Source organism: Sorghum bicolor, chromosome 3, assembly GCF_000003195.3.
Source record: "Sorghum bicolor cultivar BTx623 chromosome 3, Sorghum_bicolor_NCBIv3, whole genome shotgun sequence".
In the NCBI taxonomy this organism is placed as follows: Eukaryota; Viridiplantae; Streptophyta; class Magnoliopsida; order Poales; family Poaceae; genus Sorghum; species Sorghum bicolor.
The window spans coordinates 48,472,693-48,484,007 of NC_012872.2; the positions used below are offsets into that span (position 1 = coordinate 48,472,693).

The window sequence follows — 11,315 nt, forward strand, 5'->3', positions numbered from 1 at the left end:
CATCTAGCTGGTTAGAAGTTACCCGTAAGGGCGCAAGAGGCGCTTGCTACTTCGGGTATAGAACTGCTTCTGTTCCTATGTGTATAGCCGTGATGGAAATGTGCCATAGGAAAGGGGTTCTCTATATCTGCCTGCCGAAGAAACCTCGCGACCCTAACTGGTTAGACGTGGCCTATGGAAGGCTTCATAGTGTTCCTTGCCCGCTCACCTTGGCAGTGTTAGTGGGTCTTGCAAACCCCGGGCATATGGGTAACACGACTTACGGGAAAAATGTACACCTCTACGCAGAGTTTGATCAAACTGGTATACTCGCCGTACTCTCGGACATGAGCGGCCTTGGACCCTTACGGAATAGTTGGGTGTGGATGGTTATAGGGGGAATGACTTATGAAAATCTGACGCATTGATCGTGATGATTAATGTGGTTTAACCGTGATGGTGATGGTGTTAGCCGTGAAGGTTAACGGTGTTATTATCATGTACTCATTTGGGCTAATCGGGGATTTAAGCATAATTTATGATTAAATAGGATTAAAACCTTGACCAATTAAAATGCTAACTGCAGTAGCCAGTGTCTGACCCTTTTTGAGCCGCATAAAATCCTATGTTATGCTTGCGGAGTACGAGATGTACTCACGCTTGTCTCTTTATTTCTCTTTGGACAAAAATCCCGGATGGGTAACAGATAAAAGCTACTATGAAGAATTCCCTGACTTCTAGGTTGGCGATCCACCAGTCAGTCGTCCCTGTGATTGGAGCTACCAAGCTTAGCTAGTTATGTGTTTTATTTCCGTTTGTCGCAGACTTTGATATATTTGTGTTGTAATAACGTTATGTAAGACACTTGTGATGATACATTTGTAGTTTGTCGACTTGTGTGCGCGACTATTCCTGGAGCACACATGAGATTATTGTACTCAAAGTTATTCTTAAATTTGGGTGTGACAAGCATACACTCAACGTCTTTTCGGCAGGAGACAAGGACCTGCAACAGGAGCCGGCTTGGATTAAATTAAGCGTCACAACCATCGCTTTCATGTACCAGGAGCATTACTCGCGCGCGCAAGAAACTCCGATGCACAGTGGATGCACATGCGGAGGGGAAGGATGGCAAGTTCCCAAAATTGTTAAGTTGATTTGTTAATCTGTTAGAAAATAATTTTTTTGTTTTGTTTAATTTTCAAAGATGACAATCTCATTTAACAAACTTTTGAAGATGCTCGTTGCCAAAGCTTCTAATAAAGCACACATTTAGAACTAAATTTAGGTTCATTCATCTTGGCGTTTCGTTCCGAGGAAGAAGCTAAACCGTATACTGAGAAAGTTGTTTTTTTAGAGGAAATACTGAGAAAGTTGTTGGGGCCAGCCCGTGCAACGTACGCTATGTCCGGTCGGCCCAGCAGCTTAATTGCATCGCTGACTCTATTTCTAAAAGATCCACAAATAATATGTTTGCTCGACTCTTTGGACAAAGAGCCCATCACACCACACCCACTTGAACAAATCGAACTCAGCTGCGCATGCATCTCACTGTCACAGCCAGCCCCCCAACCTTGACTTTTTTTTTCAAAAAAAAAAAAAAACTTGACTGACCAAGCTATATAACCTGAGATTCCTTAACCCTGGTTAATTAGGTGGGTCTAACCATCTCGAATTCTCCATGCAAGTATGCATAGGTGCCAGGTGCAGCAGGCAGCAGGCAGCAGCTGGAGCACTCAAACTCAAACCTACTATGCCAACCCAACCCAACCCAACCCAAGCAAGGCATTATTGGAATGGAATTGGAATCCATGCGGGAGGGAGGGACACCTAACCTGAGATTCCAAGGCTGCTTTGTTTTTTGCTTTGTCCTCCTTTTTTTTCCCTGGTGGTCGCTTTCTCCTCCTCCTCCACCACCGCACACCTTTCCCTTAGTTTTTCCCCACCCCACTTAACGCCTAAGCAAGCGGAGCGAAGCGGAGCATCGCCAAGGCTTGGCCGGCCGCGGCTATAAATTCAGCCCCGGTTCCAAGCCCCAATTCCCTTTTCCCCTTCTCTCTACTCGCCTCTCTAGGTTTCCTTGCAGTGCAACTGCAAAGCACACGAGCTAGTAGCTAGCTAGCTCGTAGTTGCATGCTGACCACCACCACTGCCAGCAGCCTCCTCACCTACCGAGTGCTGCCCTGATTGATTTTTGCCTGCAGACCTGCTGCACACACCTCCTTTTGTTTGTTCCCTGTGCCTGGGAGATTCTCTGTTCCCGATCCAAGAATCGACCTTGTCGATCGTCCGAGTTAGCAACTGTCTGTTGTCCAGCCAAAACCCTGCCGCCGTCACAGGGCAACACTCTGCCGAATTTTCTACAAGAAAAACCCCCATCGCTACCTGTTCAGGCCGTCACTCTGCCCGATTTTTTTCGCCAGAAACCCTGCTGTCTAGGCCGTCACTCTGCCGAAATTTTTCTGCACAAACCTTGCTGTCCAGGGCGTTACTCTGCCGAAATTTTCACCTGGGATTCTTCACCTTGCCTGTTCCAGGGAAAACTCTGCTGGATTGATTTTTCTTTCGCCGCACACGTGACTTGCTTGTGTCTTCTCTAGCTTGTGCATCCAACCTAATAGCTTTTGATGGTGCCTCTGCTCCCGTGTTTATGATAACATCCACTGTGCTCGTCCAGTCCTTCTCCGTCGTCTTCCTCTACTGGTTCTATGTCTTCTCATAATTAACCACCCATCATATCGAGACTGCTGATCTCCCAGATTCAAGTTCTGATTCTTCCTGCCAACAACTTCTATCTAGTCCCTACAGTAAAATATAGCAACAAACTGCTAGCTCCATCGATCGTTTAATCAGGTAATTAATCGGTGAGACATAACAACAAAAAGAACAGTTATAAAGTGCATGATGGCCTCTCCCGGCATGGTGTCTATGTCTACTGTGACCACGTCGCCGACGACGCCGTCGACCGGGTCCGAGGGGCGGCAGCCTGAGCCTGACCCGCTGCAGGCCGCGGCGACCGCGGAGAGGAAGCGCAAGCGCAAGGAGTCGAACCGGCTGTCCGCGCAGCGGTCCCGCGCGCGCAAGCAGCGGCAGCTGGACGACCTCACGGCGCAGGTGGCCGCGCTGCGCGCCCGGAACGGCGCCATGGACGCGGCCGCCCGCGACGCCGCGCGCCGCTGCGCCGCCGTGCAGGCCGAGAACGCGCTGCTGCATGCCCGGACCATGGAGCTCAGCGCGCGCCTCCAGTCACTCACCGACCTCATCGAGTGCATGGAAGCAGGCGCCAGCAGCATGTACCAGCAGCCCCTGCAGCAGCAGCTGCTGCCTCTGGTCGACACCACCCTCTACAACTACTACTGCTAGCTAGTGGTGTTGCCAATGAATGAATGAAGTAATTAGCTATAGCTAGTTGTGTGCATGTTGTGTTGCTTTGTCTACACCCTGTGTCGTGTTGTTATTGGGTGGGCATTGGCAAGGCCAAAGTGTAGGGTTTAATTTTGTGGTGGTGTAGTGCATGGTGTGTCGCTTTATATATATAGCGTGACAAGGACGGCAAAAGCAAAGTATGTGGTAAATTTGGATGCCCTTGTGGACCAAGCAACAACCCTAAATATATCATGCATAGTACCATTTTGTCAAATCATTCACACTTGCAACTATTTTTCTCTCTAGCTGGTGGTGAGGAAAGAACTAATACCGTGAAAAAGATGGGTGACCACAAATTGAATGATTGATCATCGATCGTGTCCAAGAGGTTGTTCCAAGATTCTTAATAATTGTGGTCTATGTCTCATAGGTGGCTTCTAGAATTTCACACATGTCTTGTCTGGTAGGGCCAACCTTTTATATTGACCAGTCGTAAGAGCACTCACAATGCAAGACTCTATCACAGAGTCTAAAACAATTAATTATATATTATTCATGGTATTTTGCTGATGTGGTAGAAGATGTAGAAAAAATAAGACTTAAAGTCTTATTTAGACTCTAAGTCCACATTGTTTGAGGTAATAAATAACTTTAGACTCTATGATAGAGTTTGCATTGTGAGTGCCCTAATGCTACTCCATCCATCCTTAAATACATGGCATTGAAATGTTCAACATACTATCATAAATTAATTATCAGGTGGAATTAACTCCCTCTGAAGTCCCAATCACATATGTACTTTCCATTGGTGTGTACCACCAGGCTTATAATATACTAGTAATCAGAGTCTCACTATAGTTAAAGGAGGGTTAATTAGATGTGTCATTTGCAATACCACATATGTTTCAAAAGACGGAGTGAGAGTAGAAAATGTGCATATAAATTATATAATATGCTGTATTCACCGTGAAAGATTCGATCATCACATTTATCTGGATTCAATTATAAATAAACGCAAAGTGCAAGAGGGAGTCTACAAAGTCATGAACTCATGACCCATATCTTCCAGTTCCAATACTGTTGGGGTGATATGGCTAATATCTTGTGTTAAGATTTTTCTTCATACTAATATATATATAGATTATTGTCGTCTCTGCTTGAGCCATGACATTATTTCGATCTTTTTGTATGACGAGGATGAGCTCTAAACGTACACGGTGCAAAAGGTTGGCTATATATACAAGAATTACTCCCTCTGGCCTGTGAGCATGCACCACAAAAAGTATCATGGCCCACATGTCATGTCTGATGATACTACCTAGCTTATATATATGGACTGATTATTAATGCCACTAAACAATAATTAAGACCAGAGTTTGATGAAAGTTTGCAGCTGTGCAAGGAAGTGGTATGCACGAGCTATAGTGAAGAACTACCAGGAGGCACCAGCAGCTTAAAAGCTGTGGCTGTCTATGAGATTCCTTTCTAAGCTCGGTGGGGCAACGATGAGATCTGTGGAAAGCGGCGAATCATTTGCAAACTAGGGAGCGAAAAATTTAGCAAGGGATGGACGTAATCGATGACGCTTTAGTTAAAGGGGACAAAACAAAGGGTCCCCAAAACAAAAGCATCGCTACCGTCCTTCCATGCTTAGCTTTTAAGAATTCCACAAAAGGTGAAAAGGGGTGGTGGTGGCTGTGGGTACGTACGTGTATACATGCTGAATTGAACTGAGATACTATAGCCAAGATACAAATATAAATAGTTAAGATTGAATTTGTTTAGATGGCGTCTTTAGATTGTCTATATCGTTAGGTCTTATTTGGTGATATGTGTGTGATGACTGATGAGACTAGGGATAAGCTAGCACACAAATTAATTTTTTGTTTTTTCTAAAATGAACTTGTCTTGGTTTAGTGGTAGATTCATCTACTAGCGACAAGTGTGCGGCGAAGGACTAGGTATAAGTTATTTTTCATTTTCTTAAAGAAATGAGTTTACTTTGGTCTTACATTTGGACTTTGGGGATCTTTGTTAAGTTTGTTTGCCGAGTGTACGACTAGAAGTAAGCATAGAGATTACTCCCAATTTCAAAAAGAAAGTCATTATAGTTTTAAATCTTATGTCACACCACCTTAAATTTGATCAAATTTATGAAAAATATCGAGACTTTATGATATTAAATAAGTATCATTAAATCTATCATAAAATACATTTGCATGATACCCCTAAAATCGCCCCTAATTATTTTGCAGAAATCTCAAATTTAGGCTAAAAATAGCAAATATTTTTTAAAATTGAGGGAGACACACCAGGCCAGCCACACATGGGTGTTTTATAACCTTTTGTAATCTACAACTTGGTTTTGATTATTTCTTCATTTGAGGTTGTTTGCAGAATTTGAATTTCAAATTTGAGAAATACAAGCGTATTTTTTTATGGATAGATGATTTCAAATGAAAAAATAACTACAAAGATTTACAATTTTTTAAGATCTACCACTATGCCAGAAATGCTAATTAGTGACACGTCCAGAGGGTCATTAGTGACGCAGAAAAAATGCGTCACTTTTATTGCGTCTCTAATGTGAAGAGATTAGTGACGCACAGACACGCGCCACTGATGTGTAGATAACAGTGACACATTTTTATTACGCGTCGCCGATGCGAGATAGCAGCAACGCGTATTGAGAAAATGCGTCACTGATGTCAAGATAGCAGTGACGCATACTGAGAAGGCGCGTCACTGATGTAAATATAGCAGCGACGTGCTATAATACCCAAAACCAAAAAATTTTAGGAACTAAACAAGGCCTAAGTACCGAGTAGTATTGGCACCACGCGAGAGGGAGGCCTTGCCACGTTGGCACGTGCGGGAAGGGTCCGGTGGCGCAAGTGGAGTAGGGAATGCGTAGTCGAAGCAAGCACGCATATATTCGCGTTGAGAAGGGATTTTTTTCAACTTGCCAAACATGGGGAGGAGGGGTGGGAAACTGTTCGAGAGTGTTTTTTGTCAATTTGCTAAAAAATCAAGGATGGGGAAGAGGGATAGCAAACTGTTAGAGAATTGCTCTGATATACATTGCCCACCACTTTGCAAACTACCACGTACTCAGTGACGCGGCTCAATAAGAAGAGTCATTGATATGTATAAATAGGAGTGACGCGTCTGGACACTACACGTCACTTTTAATACTAGTGACGTGTGTTGTTGGGATGAGTCACTAATATCTCTCCATATCAGTGACGCGTCTGGACACTACACATCACTTTTAATACTAGTGACGTGTGTTGTTGGGATGAGTCACTAATATCTCTCCATATCAGTGATGCGTCCACGCAAAATGCGTCACGGCTCTTAACAGTGACACGTTTTGTTGGAAAGAGTCACTAATATGTATCTATAACAGTGACGTGGCTAGTTAAAACGCGTCACTTCTATTATCAGTGACGCGTTTTCTTACGATGAGTCACTGATACCTTGCCATTAGTGGCGCGTCTTGTTCATGGGGCATGGGCAACAACTTAGCAGTGACACATGTTGTTTACCCACGTCACTAATATGCTTATTAGTGACGCATTTTAATTTTGAGTCACTAGTTGAGGTGTCTCCTTTGTGCTATTTTGGCATAGTGTACAGCTATTATTTTGGTTGTTTCTTCATCCAAAATTGTTTTGAAAAATATATATTTTAAATGTGAGAACTTTGAACATAACTGTAATACCCGATTTTAAGGATAAAACCAGATATACACCATATGTGAGTCTTAGAAGTCAAATCTCACATATAGCTACAAATAAGGGGTAATATCAAAAGACAATGCATAAATATATAACGTATATAGTATAAAAGAGATAACCTTTGATAGCAAACAGCGGATAGACAACTCCAAACTTCGGGTATTGACTTCTCTCTACAGGATCCAACTGACTCGTTGATCACAAGCCCAAAACTTCTCCTGAGGTGTGGGGGAAATTGCAAGAGTGAGCACATATCGTACTCAACAAGTATAACCAGGGGTTCATGAGGCTCAATAAGCTGGCACTGGATTGACTGCATTTAGCTTTTATATGTAGATAGCATATTTATCATTGGATAGCAAATGTCAAGGTAGCATAATTAAATCCCATAACCACATGATCAATGTATACAAGAATTATAAATAACACATATAAACAACATAATAAACCATCCTTTATTATCATTAATCATGTTCATCAGTGTCCATCTATTCCGTCAGTTTTCTGGGCCGCCCGTATCCGTGGGCACGGCTAGTATACCAGATTTAACACTCTGCAGAGGTTGTACATCTTTACCCATGAGTCGTGATTTACCCTTTCGCGTGAGGTTGCAAGTCTCTTAACCCCCTTCCAAGGGAGGTCGGCAGGGTTCACTATGAAGCCTTTCAAAGGTTTCGTCTAACAAGTTAGGGCCATTAGATTCACTCGGCAGGCAGATATAGAGCTCCCCTTCTATGGCACATAACCCGCAGCCTATACACATGGACAGAGGCCACACTATACCCAACGTGTCTAGCCATTCTTACGCCATTTAAGGTAACCGCTAACAAACTAGAAAAAGATCCTCATACTGAGCTAAAACCAGAGCCATATAGCCCTCATGGTTATACGAGTTGTCCCAACTTTTGCCAAGGGATAAGTCCTTATGGAGGGTCAAGATCAATCTAGCAAAAGCCAGAGTTCTTTCCACCCTTTATGTTCAAGTTGCTAGAAAGCTTATTTTATTGTTTATTGTATATCCAAATATTCATGTTACAAGATCATGGATTATTAATCAAGCACTAGCAAGAACTACCCAAATGCATATCCAAATAGGTAATCAAGGAATTCAGGATAACAATCATCTAAGATTTTGCTACGGTCGACAAGGTGATAGCATGCATATGATATATATGTGTAGTTATAAGTGAATAGGTAACAAGGATGATCCCAAGTTATACTTGCCTTGATCAAAACTCTCCTGAGCCTGCTGGTCTTCAAAGGCTTGGTCTTGCTCACCAACGTACAGCTCACCGTCTAATCCCGATCATTAATCAACAACACGTATTCCAATGTAGACAATCATACACGAAGCAAACAAGCTATAATTAGAACCATACACCAAACAGTGATAAAACAAGTATAAAAGTTTATCAAAATGTTCTACGCAGCGCTACGATCACACAAACGTAAAGATCACGAAAATCCGAGCTAAAACAGACAAGATATGAATTTTCTAAGATTTTATATAGAAAAATAATTAATTAAATAAGGTCACGAAATTAAAAAGTTTCAAACTGAGAAATCAGTGATACTAACACGTAGATCTCGAGAAGAAGAATCTAACGCAATTTGAATGGACAAAAACGGAGTTGAAATGAGCATTTTATGACCAAAATACTTCCAGTGGCAATCTTGTAATTATCAGAAAACGTATTTCAGCTTGGACCGACGAGAATACGCTTTCCACACAGCGAAACGTGCTTTACAGAGGCCACCAAGGACCGCGGGTTCTAATCACGAGTTTCCTAGGGGCTCTTTAACAAAGTGGCGCAGCGAAGGGGTATCGGCTCACCTCGGCCGTCGGATTATAAACAAGCGGTGCAGATCTGATCTGATGGGGAGGGGAGGACGGCCGGCGGCGCACAGGAGCCCCACGGTGGCTCCGTGGCCGGAGTTAACTCCTTCTCGCCGGAGTTTGACAATCTAGCGAATCCGTGCACCAAACGACAAACCAAAAACACAGACAGCTGGAGCAGAACCTCGCGAACTCTTTAGAGATGATTTCGGAGACAGGGAATCCCCGAGGACGGCCGGCGTCGAGGTTTAGCGGACGACCATGGGGTTTGGAGCTCGGCAAGATCTAGAACTTCATGAAACACGAGGCTATAGCTCCAGGCGGCTAGGGTGAGGAAAAAGAGGCGCGGGGGAAAGACCTCGGGGCTTTATAAGGCTCGGCTTCGGCGAAAATAGCAGGGAACCCCGGGCAAAACGGGATGGAAAGCGCGGCTTCCCTAGATGGAGGCCTGCTCGGCCACGACGCGAGGTAGAGGATGAGAGAGTCCTTGCCAAGTGGGTACCAGGCGTCAGCTGCAGAAGAGAGGGGGGAACCATGCTGGGCCAAGGAGAGAAGGCGCGCGGCTTGGGCTGACCTGCTTGCGGCCCGAGCGCGAGAGAGGGGCGAGGAAAGGGGCTTGGCCGAGAAGAAAGAGGAAGAGCTGGGCTCAGCCTGCGGCTTGGGCCGGGAAAGGGAAGAAAAGCTGAGCCTGCTAGCCAGGCTGGGCCGAGAGGGGAGGGGAGTTTAGCTGGGCCTCTCGAGCCAAATGCAGAGAAAGGAAGAGGTTTTCCCTTTCTTTTCTTTTGTTTTCTTTTTATTTCAAAGCCATTTCAAAACAGTTTCAAATCAATTCGAAAATATTTTGACTTTGCTCCAAAACACACAATACAATGAAAATAAATGCTCCAAAATGAATGCACAAACAAGTTGCTAAATCCTATAATAAATTTTAATTTACTGAAAAAAAATATTATTTCTCTATATTCCATGAACACAAAAATACAAAATTAAATCATTTCACCTATTTCAAAAAGAAGCAAAATTTTGGGTGTTACAAATCTACCACCCTTAAAATGAATCTCGTCCTCGAGATTCGGAAGAGGTACGGATTCCAAAAGAGAAACAAGAACAAGATCTTGATAGCTATTTCAACTTCCCAACTTGTATTCCAATGTAAACACTTATGTCTCGGGATCACAACTTGTGAACAGAGTTTCCACAGAATGTCTATTATTCGTAATTGATCACTGTCCATCTTGACTATCAATGTTTCTTTTGACTTATACCACTCAAAGATATGATAACTTAACATGGATATGCCTCCTCATGTAGGAGTGGACCACCTTGATACTTGATTCTTTTCCCTGATGGTGTGGTTAAGAAAATTTTCGACTGGGTAGCATAGATCACTCCTGCGCTCATAACCATCCATTGCCAAGAACCAAAGGAATGTCGAATGACTCTAGCACAATGTGGTTTACAGTAAAGCTTTCCTTCTATGCTTCCGTCGTTGTGGATTCTGATTTGGCTCAATGTCAACTTGCTTTTCTGTATTATTATTTTGATAACACTCAGCTTTGTCATACTCATAGCATCTTTTTTCAAAGGCAAGATGATCATACTCTTCTCACATATCCATGAGTGGTGTCATATTATGCTCCTAATCCATGGGACACTACACTCCCCGTCATCAAGTGACCAATGTTAGTAACTCAGCATAAATAGTTGATTATAATCCATAGAATATCTCAGAAGACGATTATTACTTCAAAATGCTTCATCCTGTGATATCAGGGTACTACCCCCCTTAAAATGAGATTGATTGGGGGACACTAGGGACTACTTCTCCTATCCTTTTTAGACACTACACGGCATATAGTCTTTTCAATTCGCTGTACCGAGTCTCTTGATCCAAGGTCAGTTTCATCACTAAGTTCCAATTATCGTTACCTTTATCATAGTTAAGTTGCTTCACTCTCACTTTATATATGAATGAAATCTTTGTAGCCTTTGGTGTCATCTGAGCCTCCTACACAACTCTTAATCCATGAGTATCAGCAATGACATATACCTCCATTGATATTCTCTAAATGAGATGATATTCTTGAACCAAAACAAATTTACCCAGCATTTGTGATCCTCACGTATGATCCAACACTAGCCAATCCGTTTCATTGTAACTCCTTTAACTAGGCTACCCCCCTTATGAAAAGTCATCTAGGGGACACAAGAAAGGTAGCTTGCATGTTTTCCAGACAAGTTAACATTGAGAACTTCTGACATCCCAAGGAACTTATGTGCAAGAGAAGAACAAATATCCTGAAACTTTCTCATGATATGAAAAACACCAGCATAGTAAAATAGACACAACTCTTATCTTGTGAATCCAATAGAGTTGTAGCTTATACCGTTAG

General features: G+C 43.0%; 1 protein-coding gene across 1 annotated transcript; it reads left to right on the plus strand.

The window, feature by feature from the left end:
- Nucleotides 1,250–3,622, plus strand: LOC8075454 (bZIP transcription factor 44). Its single transcript, XM_021455139.1, has one exon. The coding sequence runs from the start codon at nucleotides 2,881–2,883 to the stop codon at nucleotides 3,340–3,342; it is 462 nt and encodes a 153-aa protein (XP_021310814.1). The 5' UTR covers nucleotides 1,250–2,880; the 3' UTR covers nucleotides 3,343–3,622.

What these genes read in the sequence shown, in the direction of transcription:
- LOC8075454 (XM_021455139.1), top strand. Translation starts at nt 2,881, where the DNA reads ATGATGGCCTCTCCCGGCATGGTGTCTATGTCTACTGTGACCACGTCG.